Source organism: Sceloporus occidentalis, unplaced genomic scaffold (assembly GCF_023333645.1).
Source record: "Sceloporus occidentalis isolate IW3139 unplaced genomic scaffold, rSceOcc1.0.p SCAF_25, whole genome shotgun sequence".
Classification (NCBI taxonomy): Eukaryota; Metazoa; Chordata; class Lepidosauria; order Squamata; family Phrynosomatidae; genus Sceloporus; species Sceloporus occidentalis.
In genome coordinates, this window is record NW_028317005.1 from 4,283,833 (window position 1) to 4,300,124 (window position 16,292).

Genomic DNA, 16,292 nt, shown 5'->3' on the forward strand with positions numbered 1-16,292 from the left:
TCAACACACATGCACACAGAGAGGTCTGAACAAAAAATTCCCCGACATTGTTTCCTTCATGCAGAGCATTCTGTTGATTTCCCCTCATTAAATAAAGATTTTCATGGAAATTAGGCCCAGAACATCTCATTCGTATACAAAGCAAAATGAGATTGTAAGACTTCTCCTCTTCGGACTGTTCTGCCTTATGTCTGTACAGTACCACATCTGTACCTTGTGTCTCTTGTGTTTTTTGTTTTTCTTTAGTGACGAGGCAATTAAATGACACAATCCTCCGGTGCCTGTGTGAAATGGCTTCTTTACCCTGGATTCACAGCCGTTCCAACCATCCTTCCTTTAAGGTGGCCGCATTTGACCCTGCGCTTGTAAAATTAAGTCTTCAGGTCTGTGAGACTTTAAGTAAGTGTTGCATTTGATTGTGTCTATTGCTTATTGTAGGCACAAGAAATATATATTTAACAAATATTACATTACATCATCTATTTTATATTCTTTATATAGAACAAGAGATTAGGAGGGTTACCTGTGATTGTACGGGAAGATGGTGTTGCAGTTTACCTCCTGTTTCCCTTGTATCTGTTCACTTATAAAGAGTCCACAGAGTAACGGTGGGCTGCAGCAGGAGATGGTGGGGTTCAGGGGCTGATCAGATAACAATACCCATAAGAGAGGGAGATGGTTGAGATTAATACGGATTGCAGGTATTAATCTCAACCAATCTCAACCATCTCCCTCTCTTATGGATGAAAGCATGAAGACCAGGAGTGGATGTCTGGATAGTCCAGTGTAACTCCTGTCTGTTCACGTATAAAGAGTCCGCTTGGGATGAGGCCGCTGCAGCTACAATAACTAACATAACATTGTTACCATTGGGATGTGGGCCAAGGACCTGAGCAGATTGAGTGGATCCCTTGTATTGCCAGAAGTCCTTCCTCTTGCTACAGTTGTGTCTCTAGTCTGTGCCTGAGGCTTCTGACTTCGGTTCCGCTGGCATGGACGGGTACTTCCGGGTTCATCATTGGATTTAGCTTCAAGGAGGAAATGCATTGGGAGTGCTTGCAAGTGTGCTCTCAGTGCCTTAATATACAATTGCGAACCTCAGCTTCTAAAGTAAAACATGGGAATGATCACCTCTTTGATTTAATGTTCAGCATGTTGCGTCTGAGCTGTTACTGTTTTTCTTAATACATGTTTTTATTTTTCTCTTAGCGCCTGAAACCCAATCTCACCTTGTATTTCTCTTGTCACTGTTCCCAAATACGATAATTCCCGAATGGAGATTAGCGGTTTACCATTGGGCTCTGGAGAGTCCAAATGATATGGTGCTTGCTTACTGTATTAAAGGCTTTCCTATTCTTCTTCGCCATGTTGGCCAACAAACTTATGGTCCCATCCCAGAGATTTTCCTGTAAGTATTATACAGCAGTGCCTTTTTCTTCCCCAGAGCTATGTTTGCAAATGTATTTTCTGGATGCATTTCCCTTTAAAGCGACAGTAATATATTTCTTCTTCTAATGTAAAAGAACTTGGCTAAAGACATTGAGATGCGTATTTGTTCTGCAGCTCTGACACCGAGGGACTGCAAGTTGGGCAGGCATGCGCTACTGTGCATGCATCTAAACCCAGTAGTCTATATGTAATCTATACATTTGCAGGTATGCCCTCATACTATATTTCTTATTATCGCTGTTGACTGTCAAGACATTTCTTTGTGTATTTTGCATGTAGAGAGCACTTGGATGATGACTCCGAGTTGGTGAAGAGGGAGTTTGCCGGTGCTATAGGCAAGTTAGCCTGTGGCCTTGCATGTGGTTTTGAGCTGAAGAATTCACCCGTGGAGCCGTCTGCAGAATGTGATCTCCTCTGCGGCAGCCTCAGGGTGATGTTATTACCGACTCCTGAACCCTCTCGTGTTTGCGCCTCGGCTTTCAAACCCTTCCTGTCGCTACTAGACAGAAGCACGCCAAGTTCTGTTAAAATGGGTAAGTTATTCAGTATTATCGGCACTGCTTTAGGAAGTCGATTTTATGCTGTTTTTATGTCCTGCTAAAGTTTGTTTTGTATAACAATAAGTAAAGTCCCGCCGGGTAGCAAATGCTTTGTTTGCTTTTTGTAGCCTTTATTGAGAATATCCCAGAACTTTTTGCACACCTTGATACTAAAGATGGATTGGATTTGAGGGCCGTGGTTGAGGCGTTGCTGAATCTTATGGAAGATCCAGACAAGGAAGTCCGAATTGCTTTCAGTGGGAAGATTAAATATATATTGGAGGTAGCAGACTCTGAGCAAGGCTATCTAAAAGAGGTAAACCAAAAGCGTATGACATGGTACGTGACTTACAGATGAACCTTTCTCAACAAATATGCTGCTGATATAAATCAAAACAAATTTGGGTTGAAGTTAAATTAGGTTGAAATGACCCATGTATCTTTTTTTAAGTACAAAAATGTATAACATGGCCTAGTTTTTATATTGGATTTGTTGTTGTGCAATATATTGTCTTCTCACATGTGCAGCTCCTTGTTACTCGGATGAAAAGGGCTTATACAAATGCCAAGATTGCCCGGGACAATGAGATGAAAGACACACTGATTCTTACAACAGGAGATATAGGAAGGTAAAGCGTTTCTTACTTATGGGCTATGGAATGATGGTTACAGCTGAACCGTTTATCTCTGGGAAGTACATCCCAAAGCTGTGATGCCCATAAAACTGGTCACCTGCTGCTTCCTAAGTCTGGTAAATGAAATACATTCCCATGTAACAGCGGCCGGTGCTCGGAGGCAGCATTTACAATCCTTAGAAGGAAACTGAAAGAATGTGCTAATTTAATCACGCATTGTTTCTTTTTAGAACCCTTGGCTTGGTTTCTGAAAGATAAAGCTTCAGGGTATATCAACTTGCTATTAAGTTGTTGCTTAATAGCCTGGACTTCCCATGCTTGTGGTTATGGCCGGTGAAAGTCCAGTCTCTCAGGCAAGAAGAGATGGGATCGTTTTACGGGGAAAATGTTATACATAAGAATTCTTCCCAATAACACCTTTGAGGGATTTCCGGCCATTGCTGGTAAATGTAATACCGGCAAAGTAAATGTCCATTATTTTTCTTGCAGAGCAGCGAAAGGTGACATGGTGCCATTTGCCCTTTTGCATTTGCTGCACTGTCTTTTGTCCAAATCCACATCTGTGTCCGGGGCTTCGTACACTGAGATTCGATCCCTTGCAGCGGCAAAGTCTATCCGGCTTCAGGATTTTTTCAGTCAGTATAAGAAGCCTATTTGCCAGGTGGGAGACTTTGTATCATAATGCCTCCTCGGCTATCAGTAACTGGAATTCCATATGCAAAAGTGTTTGTATTTTTACAAAAGGGACACTGGCTTTATAGAAGGTGTTTCGATGATCCCTGAAAAAGGCAAAATGAGCTTGACTATTAATTTTACTGCTGTTGACTACTTCCGTGGCACTTTATGGTAAAATGTACGTCACAACATCCATTTTGGAGAAGTGTAATTAACCCTGTGGATCGTATGTGCTAAATGATGTATATTCGTGCAATTCCCAAAAGAAGTTGATGTTTTAACATTATTAAGGTAGTAAGATATTTTATTAGTTCCTCATACGAGATGGTATAACATGGTATAAATGTTCCCGGCAGTTTCTTGTGGAATCCCTCCACTCCAGCCAGAGGACCTTTCTCTGCAGCACCCCAGGTCCGAGCACTGAGGTCCAGAATCAGGAGGCTGCCCATCACAGGGAAGCGGCACTCGACATGATGTCTGAAATCGCGAATGTGTTTGATTTTCCTGACCTGAATCGCTTCTTGACGGTATGCGATACATTTCTATTGATTTATCTGATTGAGGCCAGTCGTATGCTTTGGTCGTGGCTTTCAGCTTTGACATTTACCCCTTACAAATCTGGAGGGGAGTGGATTATTCTCCCTGCACACCATAGAGCTACATCTTACCTGCTCCATTGATGCTGCCAGTCAAAAGCACAGTTAATGCTGTTCAGAATTAATGAGCTTCACATCCAATCATTCATATTGTTTTCTTCTAAAACATGCTTTCTTTCTTTACCTAGCGGACCTTGCAAATGTTGCTTCCATACCTTGCGGCCAAAGCCAGTCCTACGGCCTCTGCTCTCATCAGGACAATTGCCAAGCAACTCCACGTAAACCGAAGGGAGATCTTGATTAATAACTTCAAGTACATCTTCTCCCACCTAGTCTGCTCATGTACAAAAGATGAACTAGAAAAGTCACTTCATTATCTGAAGGTATGTAGGAGCAAGTGTTACTAGAACAGCTGGCGCCATTGGAGGAGCACAAAATGCCATTTTAAAAGGGAATTTGAAAGGCGCATGTAAACGTTATAAAATCCAGTCCATTGTATGTTGTTAAAGTGATCTCTTTATTTTCACGCAGCGAATTCTCCGGTCAGGATAGCATCCGTGCTTTCTGTATTGAATATGCTATTGATGTCTTACTAAAATTGTGTATTAAACAAACATTTTGTGTCAGCACCGGAGGCTAGACATTCATCAAGAGCTGGTTTATAGTGGCTGCTCTCCCAAAAACATACAAAGCGGGGTTAATGGCTGCGTCTCTCTCTCTCCGTGTGTCTCAAATCCTTTTCCTAGTAGGAGTACCCTAATTACAAGCAGGGAGAGAATACTCCATCTTAACCTGAAAGAACCCTGCCATATTCTATTCAAACCATGAAATTCTGGAATAACTGAAAACTAGTGGCGGATTTGTAAACTTTGAGAATCATGGATTAATTCAACCACACCATGTCATTTTTCATCAGACAAGTCATATGTCCCCCACATGGCCTGTCTTTTGAAACCAAAAACTGGAATTAGGTCTCCAATGTCTTTGTCATTTCAGTTACCAATCACACATTTTATACCCAGAATAAAAATGCCTGAATTTCACATTGAATCCATTGATTTAAAAAAAAAAAAAAAAAAAGTAAATTATGAAGATTGCCCATTCATTATCTGTGAAATGCTTTGATTTGTACTAAACAGAATGAGACTGAGATTGAATTGGGCAGCTTGCTGAGGCAGGACTACCAGGGGTTGCACAATGAATTGCTTTTGCGGCTGGGCGAACATTATCAGCAAGTCTTCAACGGGCTCTCCATTTTAGCATCATTCGCATCAAATGATGATCCATACCAGGGGCCAAGAAACATTACAAAACCAGAGATAATGGTGAGAGAATCTGTATGTTGTGTTTTCTTTGTACACTTATGAGAGGGAATTGATTTATCAACCTCGCCTATGTTTGCTGCATAAATGCACAGGATTTTGCTTCAGTATATATAATCAAACAGGTGATGTGGCTGTTCCCTCTTACCGGCGCATCACTTATGTGGCCATTACATCAGCAGCGTTACTTACGCCCAGAAAGAATGATAGCCCCCTCCTTAAGTTTTGAAACTAATGATACGTAGAATAAAAAACTGCAACGTCTAAGACCACCAAGTTTGTGCAGCCAGTTGCAAACGTATGGCGTAAGAAAAATAAATGGTTAAATCGGTTTGTTGGACTTGTAAATGGTGAACTGTTATGCTTGCGTGATGTTTTGCTTGCTTTGTGTTGCATTGTTTGGGTTCCAGGCATATATATATATATATATATATAATATTCTGTAAACATTACATCATGAACAAGGATGCCCTTAACTTTGATTAATGTGCTGTTTCTTCGTTGCCACAGGCAGATTACTTGCAGCCCAAACTATTAGGGATATTGGCTTTTTTTAATATGCACTTATTGAGCTCCAGTATTGGGATCGAAGACAAAAAGATGGTAAGTGAATGAAGACTTCTTAGTCTTAGCAGTTATTTCATGGCACAGATTAGGTAGTCTGTTGTAAACACGTACATATTTAATGCTCTGTTTGCTTTCTGTAAACAAAAGCATTCATCATTTTAAAACAATCAGTAGCACAGAAACTGAATTGACAGTGAATTTCTTTTGTAAGCTACCTGCGGTTGCTCTGAAAGCGGCTAGGTCAAACTCCATGCTATCCTTTGAAGATATTTGAGGATCTGCTGGTGTGAATCATGAAGAATTAGGACAATTTTAAGACGCTTTAAAGAAATTAGGGACTGTTGGTATGTCTCCTCTGTTAGGGACACTGGCAGCTTCCAGGATTAGTTTTGCGCCATTGACATTACTATGCCTAATACTTTAGAACATAAGAGGGGCATGTCTCTATGAAACCGACCTTACAAAGCATTAAAACACCCGCATGAAATAAATGCAGAAATAAAATGGCAAACCAAGTGCCTAAAGGGGCTCATATGTTACCTATCAACATACTTAATTGATCAAAAGGCTCTAAAGGTATCAGGTAGGTGAGCCGGCCCATATGTGGCATGCACTTGGCCCCAGACTTTAGTAAGCATGCACCCAGCTCACCATGACTTCATACAGACCCTCACAAGGAACGATACTGAACGATAGGAGTGGTTTCAGTTGGCCCGTACTTCTCTTTCGATTCTTATTCACGTTTTAGGCTTTAGCCAAATCCAGCTCACCCAGCTATAAAATGTAATTCTATGTGAGTAGTTATGAACTCTGCTGGCCCATCGTAGAAGTCAAGTTTGTAAAAATCAAATGTCTATTCAAACCTTCGCATTGCCAGCTGACATCAGATTTTGTGAATCTGCTAATGTGCCACACTTACAAAAAAAGAAACGAAGCTCTACAGAATAATGATTTTATTTTTTCTTTCAGGCCTTAAACAGTTTGGTGTCCTTGATGAAACTCATGGGACCCAAGCATATCACTTCAGTTAGAGTAAAGATGATGACCACCCTCCGCACCGGCCTTCGATACAAAGAGGACTTTCCAGAGCTCTGTTGCAGGTAATCAAATGAGGCTGCTGCAAAACATCGAGCCATCCTTAAGTGTAAGGTGGCTTTGTCACCACGCCATCGTAACGTGCTCTAAAAGCCAATGTCAGGAGATTGCTGGGGGCAAGGATGGCTAAAATTCTCTACATGCTGTAGGCCCTTTAGTCTTTTCCTGCCAGCTGTAAGGGGGCCGCCACAAGTGTTTTTAATCGTAGCTCACTTGCAAGTTTATGGCAGTCCATTTACTCAGGCATATTGTGTGTTTTTTGTCCACTACAGAGCTTGGGACTTGTTTGTCCGGTGTCTGGACCAAGCATATCTCGGCTCCCTCCTCAGCCACGTCATTGTTGCATTACTGCCTTTGCTTCACATCCAGCCGAAAGAAACCATGGCGGTGTTTCACTATCTCATAGTGGAGAACAGGTAGGCGTGACGGGAAACGCTGTGCTGCGATCTGTGATACGCATTAGCTGACAAGCAACTGACAAACACTGCTACAACTACTACAACATGGTGAATGTAACTAGACCGACACATATGTAACCCCTTATATTTGTTTTCTTTTAAAACCCCAATAGAGATGCTGTTCAAGATTTTCTTCATGAAATCTATTTTCTACCTGATCATCCAGAGCTTGGCGAAATCCAGAAGGTTCTACAGGAATACAGAAAAGTAGGCTTCCAACAGTATTGTACTCGGCATGCAGGTCCCCATACTTGCCTCATTATGTGTAGTTAACACCACCCGTGTGTTTCTACATGTGCGCAGGGATCACCGCTTTGACCTAGTGTAGGGTAACGGATATCCATTTCCCACTGCATGGATCTGACCGTGAATAAGGCACTTTTATGCCCCATAGCTTATCTAGTTGAGACCTTGGCCCTGGCTCGGTCAGCTCCTTCTGTGGTCCATATCGTTCAGACGCTCTTTGCAATGAGTTCCTTGTTCTTTTTTTTTTTCCCACCATAGGAAACAAACAAAAGCACCGACCTCCAAACCGCAATGCAATTATCCATCAAAGCAATTCAGCATGAGAATGTGGATGTCCGAATGCACGCCCTCACCAGTCTGATTGAAACCCTGTATAAACACCAGGTCTGCTTCATAGCGGCTGTTCGATTGCTTTTCTTAATGCTTCCAGTTACAGCACCAGGGGTGCAAGCATGGTCTGCCCTGTAGATGGTCAATGTGCACACTTCTGTACCCTTCCAGAGTGCATACAAACCAGACCCCACGGCTTTTTAAACCAGTCGAAAGATTTTAGCAAATTAGAAGGGTTTCACCTCTTAAAAAATCTTTTTTTTTTTTTTTTTTTTTTTTTTTTTAAAAAGGCAATGGTTAAGTTCTCACAGATCTGGAAATTGTTCACCAATCACCACCCAAAAATTGTATAGAAAAGTCTGTTAGATGCTACTGCATAGAATGCAACAAACATTCTTAATTTCATTTGCTCTTTCTTACAACTTAGCGAAATAACCGAACAAAATAACTTTAGGAATTCAATTAAAGCCTTCGCAATTTCTCACCAAATTGGTACCTAACAACTTTTGCCAGAAGTTGCAGTTCTAGGGAGATTTTAAAGGTAAAATTATCAGATTATCTAGAATAATACAAAAGGTGACATGTTTGTATTCTCCCATCTAACTAGTATAGTCCATGTATGTGTGTATGAGATTTTCTGATGAAAAGCGTTTTGCTTTTGATTACAGTATGGTGAAGATCTGCTAGGTGTTTGGGGCTCTTTTCTAATACGTCTTTCCCGTGCATCTAGGCTAAACTATTACAGTATTCGACAGACAGCGAGACTGTAGAACCAGTTATTTCCCAGCTGGTGACCGTCCTATTAATCGGGTGCCAAGATGCTAACCCGCAGGCCCGCCTGCTGTGCGGTGAATGCCTTGGACAACTCGGCGCCATAGATCCAGGTCGACTGGACTTCTCATCAAGCGATACACAAGGGAAGGGTTTCACTTTTGTTGTAAGTAAATGTTCCCAGGCAGTTGTTGGTTTAAACACCAAGTTAAATAATTAATAAACATAAGGATGCGTGCGTGCTGGGAAATTTTCTGTCTGTAATACACACCCTGTTTATTCTTCTCCATAGACAGGAGTTGAAGATCCAAATTTCTCTTATGAGTTACTTACGGAGCTAACCAGAGCGTTTCTTGCATATGCAGATAATGTCCGTGCTCAGGATTCAGCTGCCTATGCCATACAGGTAAACGGTCCTCTTCATTTACTGAATACACTTTTTACGCCAACCATAATCTTTTCATCCAGTGAGAAGGCCAAGAACGGTTTTATTTGTAAAGATTACCAAATGCATTGATTCACAGTGGATAAAGAGACAATAAGTAGAACAAAAGACATATAGTGAAATATTTCATAATATCGGCAAAAAATGTCATAGCCTTCTAGAAGCGTACTCCGTCCCGTCTTGCAGGGTGCATGATTAATTTAGGGCATCCCAGGTTACTGATTTTACTAGATCACAAATCTTATTCTTATCCTATGTCTAATGGTTTCTTTGCCAGGAGCTGCTGTCGATCTATGAATGCAGAGAAGGAAGGATCGATTGTCCAGGGCGAAGGCTCTGGAGGAGATTCCCAGAACATGTTCAAGAGGTCCTGGAACCTCATCTTAATACAAGGTATACCTTTCCACTCGGTACCGGGCAAAGTCTATATACTGTCCGTGCGCCTATGTCTTTTATACATTTTAATAGGATTTTTCACACTGATGGAGTGGCCTGAAGCACTTAAGCTGCATTCATGACTTTTCCCCCCAAACCCTACATTTTAGTTCAAGATACTAATTAAGGCCGTTTACTGATTAAAATATGCAATATGTACATTTTGGAAACCCACCATTTGTGTTCACCTCAAAAGCAGTTCTTCCTGTTGCCCGGATCTGCGTGATTATTCCTTCTTTTGTTGTGATTACATCTGGCAACGTTTGAAAGAGTGAATCAAGTTCAGAGCACTTAAAAAGTACTTCTAATTCCTGATTTGCCACTTTTTGTGAGCGTTTCTACTTTCCTATAACGTAAGTCTGATGTTTCTGAAACAATTTAATTGATTGGGAAAAACCCGCAGGCTATCGTTGGTTTTAATAAGTACTTTTAGTCATTTCAAAATCTCTGAAAGTGGTGATTCCTATAAAAAAATGCAAAATGTAACTCTTCAGCATAAATTCATATTTACAGGTGGTCGCTAGAGATATGTACTACGTTGTTAAATATAAGGATATCATTTCAATATAAAATGACTTTCATTTGCAGATACAAAAGCTCCCGGAAAGCTGTAAACTGGTCTAAAATGAAGAAGCCTATTTACCTGAGCAAGTTAGGGAGTAACTTTGCAGATTGGTCGGCAACCTGGGCAGGGTACCTGATAACTAAGGTAATTTAAGATTTTGTGAAATCAAACGTTTAAAGTGTCAAGCAGTAGTGGGACGCAAGCCGCAGCGCGACGCAAGCAGACGTGGAAACATAATGAAAATCCTCATAGATGCTCACAAGGGCTAAAATATTAAATGTGAAGTGAAGTCCGAGTCAGGTTAGCCCCGGCTTGCACTTTTTTCTTATAAGTGACTCAACTGCCTGCTCATCCAGCTATGCTTAGTTATATCAGTGCTGTGAGAACAAAGATGTTATGGCCCCCGTTGACTAAGTAGCATTTGTTTTAATCTGTTTAGGATTAAAGTACTATTTTTTTGCATCACTAAAATACTTGTGTTGTATTAAAGCACATTTACAATTGCATACCTAGAATACCCCAAGATCTTTGTGGACAGATTAAATTCAGTTTATGTCCCCGCAAATAAAGTAATCTCTGTCCATTCAAAATCATGTGCGATCTTCGTACAACTGTATTTTTACTACATGAACAATACATTCATCTAATATGTAGCAGCCATACAGATTGTAACATAAATCTTAACATTTAGTGCCATCTATCAACCGTACTTGATACGTCATTATGTCCTATTTATTCTAGACTCTTTCCCTGAATAGAAATAGGAAGTTAGTCCGTTTCAGTACGGAAAGAGTTTCTCAAACTTGTCTGTTGTACGTTCCAAGTATTGTATGTTGTATCACATTTAACTCCCTGAAGTAAGAATCAAGCTTTTGATTAAGATTAGATCCAGATTAAATCTGTTTGGTTAATCCTGATGGCTGCCAAGCGTACTCCCAAAACTTCAGTTACTTATCTCTCTGACAGAGATACTCAAAGAGCCATTTACATGTGTTTTGTTTTTTTGTACATCAGGTCAGGCATGAACTTGCAAGAAGGGTCTTTAATTCTTGCAGCATAATGATGAAGCACGACTTCAAGGTGACCATTTACCTTTTACCGCATATTCTGGTCTATGTTTTGCTGGGCTGTAACAACGAGGATCAGCAAGAGGTGAGCTCTAAGAATGCAGGCAAGTCATAACTGCTCCTTTATGGCACATCACATAGTTCAGCTCTTTACTGTCTTTCTGTACGTGGGGACCAATACAGATACTACAATAAAAATAACATGGTTTGGGTTCGGGGGATTAGTGGGGGCATTGTATATTAACATAGCATACATAGACTCAGACATGTATATAAAATAAGCACAACTCTCAGCGGATGCAGCTTGGTTGCTGCAAGAGAAACCTGCCAGTTTATAGTTGAATGAAGCAGAATTCGCTGACACTTTAAAAATATGATGTCATCAAGACGCGCAGATGCTGTGGTCCCCCCCCCATGAAGACCTTAATCTCTGGAGACTACATCTTCCATACTCCTCAGCCAGCCCCTTAGCTGAAAGAGCATTATGGGAGATGTAGTCCTGCAGCAGCTGGCGGGCCGCAGGTTGGACACCCCTGCCTTAAGGGATATTTTAGCACATTTGTCTCTGCTTTGTTTCAGGTGTATGCTGAGATTATGGCAGTTTTGAAGCACGAAGACCCATGGGTTCGGCGATTACAAGACAGTGCCTCGGATCTGAGTCAGCTCAGTACGCAGACTGTCTTCTCGATGCTGGATCATCTCACACAATGGTCACGGGAGAGGTTTCAGGCACTCAATGTGGAAAAAACCTCCTCCAAGCCTGGGAACCGACTAGACCCAAAGAGTTAGTGTTACAGCAATATACCCAAAGTGCTAGCAATGCCCCCTTTGTGTCAGGTTCCTACTTTACACACCCTTCACACCCTGCCCTCTTCACACCCTGTCATTGTTCGTTGCTATGCAATGTGTTTGCGCTATACAAATAAAATAAAAGTTGTATGCATTTCATTCTAGGGGGTAGAAGATACATTAAATTCATATTGTGCACACATAATATATGAATGGAGCACTGTGGATAAATAAAAACAGAAGATATTGCAATTATAGTTACAAATAGATGTACTTAATTGTGAACATTTTCAAGACCCTTCATCTTGAAACATTTTATAGATAAGATGATGTATGCAACATTGAAAGGCTATATGAATTATACAGGAGGACAAATATTAGAACAATAGGTCCTTATCTAAAACTAGAGGCTTAGATGTAATGTAAGGACGTTTTACTTTACTGAGAGTGTGCTAGATACATGGAACGTCCTCCCTGAAGAAGTGGTTTAGGCTAGTACAGTGAAGGAATTTAAACATCCACGGGATAGGAATGAATCCTGAAGACAAAATCAAGGACTGATTAAGGCCAGGAAAAATGGGCAGAAGTATAATCATTCTTAGCTTTTTTTTACTGCTAGAAATATGTATTGTGTCATTAATGTATGCTGCATGATGCTAGTATTATTTAGTAATACAGTGTGTTTGTGTTTTAATTATATTTATTTTTCCTGCATTTCCTGCCAGTATCTGAAGAAGACCACCTAGAGTATCAGAATGTGACCAGGTTCTTAGAGCTTATACCCCAAGACACTTTGGCCATAGCTTCTTTCCGCTCCAAAGCCTATACCAGAGCTGTCATGTACTTCGAGTCCTTCATTATGGAGAAAAAGCAGGCGATTCAGGAGCACCTTGGATTTTTACAAGTGAGCCGTTCCCCCGTTTATTTGGGCGCATGTCTGTGTATATGATTAACTACTCAAACCTGCAAAGGGAGTGAGAGGATCCCTTCTACCCCAACGCATGGCACCCTTCTTTTACTGTTGTCTGTGAATGTATTGCAGCGCTGCGATGGTCCCTCGGGTAATGCGCCCCAAGTAACTCTTGCTTTATTGTATTCTGGAAATAGAAACTGTATGCTGCTATGCACGAGCCTGATGGAGTAGCTGGAGTAAGTGCCATTCGCAAAAAGGAGGCGTCTTTGAAAGAGCAGATCTTGGAGCATGAAAGCATTGGTTTGTTGCGAGATGCCACTGCCTGCTATGACCGAGCCATTCAGCTGAAACCAGACGAGGTACCAATCCCGAATAAAAAGCAATGTCACGTACCTAATAGTGACTGATAAATGCCAGAAAGTCAACCTATGCTCAATAGGAGTATTCAGGAAATTCTCCTCTTCCTCCTCTTCTTCCGTCATACATAGTAACATAGTTCATAAGGTTGAAAAAAGACCAAAGTCCATCAAGTTCAACCTAGGTCCATCAAGGTCATACTTGAAGTCAGTAAAATAAGATTAGTGAAAGCAGTCAGTTTCCCCAGTACTAGATGTACATATCTGATGCAGCTCGAGTGTTTTTATCCTGGCACAAAAAGGCACAGAACCTGGTGTTAGAAATGTCTTTTTTCTTGATACATTCATCAGCGATGCCCGTGAAAACTTGAAATAACAAAACATATACAATAAGATAAAACTAAACATGTCTATAGTGCAGGGAACAGCTCACGCATGGGGCGGCAATGACTGTATTCACACAGGTTTCAAACGTAAAGCGTGTTTATTTGGATGCTGTAGGCACAGAGCACCTTGAAAACAAAACAAACTCTAAGCCTGTCTGGCTCTAACTAAACATCCGGATACCTCTCTACAAGCCTACGGTCTGGCACAAAGCAAAGTAACAGGTTTTCCATAGGTAAAGCTTCATACCTGGTGGGCTGCAGCGCTGGCTGTAGCTGCTCCTTCCCTCAGTTTCTCCTCACCCTGCAAACCCAACAGCCCTCTCTTTTAAGGCTTCCTCCCCAGTAATGAGCTTAGGAAGCCTCACCTGAGGGCTCCTGGCTTTGCTACCGTGCCTGGCTGAGGAAACCAGGTGAGATATATATCCCATCAACCACTCTCCCATACACTTTACCACAATATATAGAAGATATCTCTTGTGATTGCCGTGCCAATGTTCTCATGATGGTGCTCGCTCCTTAGATCACTCATTATCATGGAGTAGTAAAGTCCATGCTGGGACTTGGCCAGTTATCTACAGTAATCACGCAAGTCAATGGAGTACTGAACAGCAAGTAAGTAAACCTAATCATGGAGACCTAATAATATTGGTTATGCCCAGCCTTTTACCATCTGATTCTGTTTATTAAAGCACACGTTTGTAGAAGATTATGGCGGACCAATAAGAGCTGTGTGCCACCCGTTGTTAAGTATGCAAGGTGATCTCTTGTTGATGTCATCATACTTAAGCATTGAAACATCATTTCCCCAAAACAGTTAAAAAAGCATCTGTTTGATAACGATATGTGCATTGACTCCATTGTGTTACACACCATTTGTCTTTTTTAAATGCTTTCTATTTTGTTTCTTAGACCCGAATGGACAGCTGAATTGAATACATATAGAATTGAGGCGGCATGGAAACTGTCACAGTGGGATTTGGTGGAGGATTACCTGTCTGCAGGTATTAACTAATTCTGTAACATTTTAAAGTACTTCATTGACATGATCATATGGGTAGTGGAATCATGGTCGGGATGTATTTTCTTTGTGACTGGAAAACAATGTTATCGTCGTATGCAGGTTATGTTCAGTTCTGTCATTCTGAATGTAGAGTATAGTCTAGGTACCCTTTTCACTTAATACGGCAGTGTCTAAATCCACTAAGAACAAACCTTCATACAATGGCAGATGGAAAAATAGCCTTCTTTATTACAAATTATTATACCACTATTTAAAGTGATGGAATCAGTGGCTCCCATAGCTGTATACCTGTATAAAGAAGATACCACCGGGTATTTAGTCCAAAGTTGTGTCTTATCTATATGGAAACTGTGTCTTACTGAAGATAAATATTGTGCTGGGTATTTACAGACTTTGAACAGTCTCTGCCATGAACAGCTTTGATAATTAGTTACTGGGATGGTTCTTTCTGATATATTATACTTCAATTGATTTTTTTTAATTGATTTTTTTATTGACATTTGTATAAGTCACTGGTCATTCACTGTTGTATTTTGGTTGCTCCATAACAGATAACAAATCCACCGCTTGGAGTATCAGACTTGGGCAGCTCCTGCTCTATGCTAAGAAAAGTGAGAGGGAATTATTCTATGATACGCTCAAGGTGGTGCGAGCGGAGCAGATCGTGCCTCTGTCAGCTGCTAGTTTTGAGAGAGGATCCTATCAACGTGGATATGAATACATTGTAAGGTACGCTTATAACCAATACTCGAAATTACTTCCAAACCGCAGAGAGAGGTATATTCACTAAAGGGAGAGTTTCCAGGAGAGCCGTGAACTGCCTTAATTCACTCTTCATTATGAAGGGCCGACACTGGCAGGTTCTTTCTTGTTAAGCCGTTGCATATTCGTTTTCTGTTTGAGGTGGAAAAACTAGTTGCGAGGTGCATCTAGGGACTGATTTATTGATAAAATATTATCGTCATCATGAACTTTGTCTAGATCCCCTTTTCAAAATGTCCCTTTGGTCTTTCTATAGTTGCTGTATCTTTTGTGGTTTTGTTTTAGTTTAGCCACTTAAAAGTTCTAGCCATCTGTAAGAAAGGCGTGATGCATCTTCTATCATACAATCTGGTAGCAGTTACTGGATACTGTTCTTGTGAACGTTTATTGACTCGTGTAGTGATCGGTACGTTTTTCCTGAATTGTGAAGGTTACACATGTTGTGTGAACTTGAGCACAGCGTGAAGATGTTGCTACAGAAACCTGCCGGGGAGCCTACAAAGGACACGCTGAACTGGCTGGCACGTCTAGAAATGACCCAGAATTCCTACAGGGCCAGGGAGCCCATCTTGGCGCTGCGCAGAGCGTTGCTAACCATCGACAAAAGGTGATCTTGCTTCTGCTTGGTTATAATCGTACCAAAATTACCATTCACATCATTCTGAGAGATGTAGTTATCCTGTGAATGGGGCGTCCTATAATTTCCTATAAAGTTTAACATGGCGCCGCGTGTCGCTGGAGGAGTCTGTCGTTACTTCCTAGAAGGAGTATTTAATGTGCGGTCTTTTTATCTTTTATCACACGTACACATTTAGGAGGCTGGTAATGATTTTGTGTTCTTTATTACTCATTGTATTGAGAAAGTCACTG

The 16,292-nt window shown here is 41.0% G+C and overlaps 1 protein-coding gene across 1 annotated transcript in view; it reads left to right on the forward strand.

Moving 5' to 3' along the window:
- The window catches only part of LOC149300277 (serine/threonine-protein kinase atr-like), a 31,790-nt gene that overhangs the window by 5,922 nt on the left and 9,576 nt on the right, over positions 1-16,292 (forward strand). Inside the window, exons 8-33 of the mRNA XM_089485375.1 lie at positions 247-399; positions 1,210-1,408; positions 1,729-1,982; positions 2,117-2,304; positions 2,517-2,617; positions 3,113-3,284; positions 3,655-3,825; positions 4,083-4,277; positions 5,034-5,219; positions 5,727-5,819; positions 6,753-6,883; positions 7,151-7,294; positions 7,450-7,543; positions 7,841-7,966; positions 8,643-8,849; positions 8,976-9,089; positions 9,406-9,521; positions 10,152-10,272; positions 11,143-11,280; positions 11,775-11,979; positions 12,710-12,888; positions 13,092-13,256; positions 14,160-14,251; positions 14,549-14,640; positions 15,212-15,389; positions 15,853-16,029. Coding sequence (XP_089341501.1) covers positions 247-399; positions 1,210-1,408; positions 1,729-1,982; positions 2,117-2,304; positions 2,517-2,617; positions 3,113-3,284; positions 3,655-3,825; positions 4,083-4,277; positions 5,034-5,219; positions 5,727-5,819; positions 6,753-6,883; positions 7,151-7,294; positions 7,450-7,543; positions 7,841-7,966; positions 8,643-8,849; positions 8,976-9,089; positions 9,406-9,521; positions 10,152-10,272; positions 11,143-11,280; positions 11,775-11,979; positions 12,710-12,888; positions 13,092-13,256; positions 14,160-14,251; positions 14,549-14,640; positions 15,212-15,389; positions 15,853-16,029 — 3,991 coding nt within the window. The remainder of the gene's footprint in view (positions 1-246; positions 400-1,209; positions 1,409-1,728; positions 1,983-2,116; positions 2,305-2,516; positions 2,618-3,112; positions 3,285-3,654; positions 3,826-4,082; positions 4,278-5,033; positions 5,220-5,726; positions 5,820-6,752; positions 6,884-7,150; positions 7,295-7,449; positions 7,544-7,840; positions 7,967-8,642; positions 8,850-8,975; positions 9,090-9,405; positions 9,522-10,151; positions 10,273-11,142; positions 11,281-11,774; positions 11,980-12,709; positions 12,889-13,091; positions 13,257-14,159; positions 14,252-14,548; positions 14,641-15,211; positions 15,390-15,852; positions 16,030-16,292) is intronic.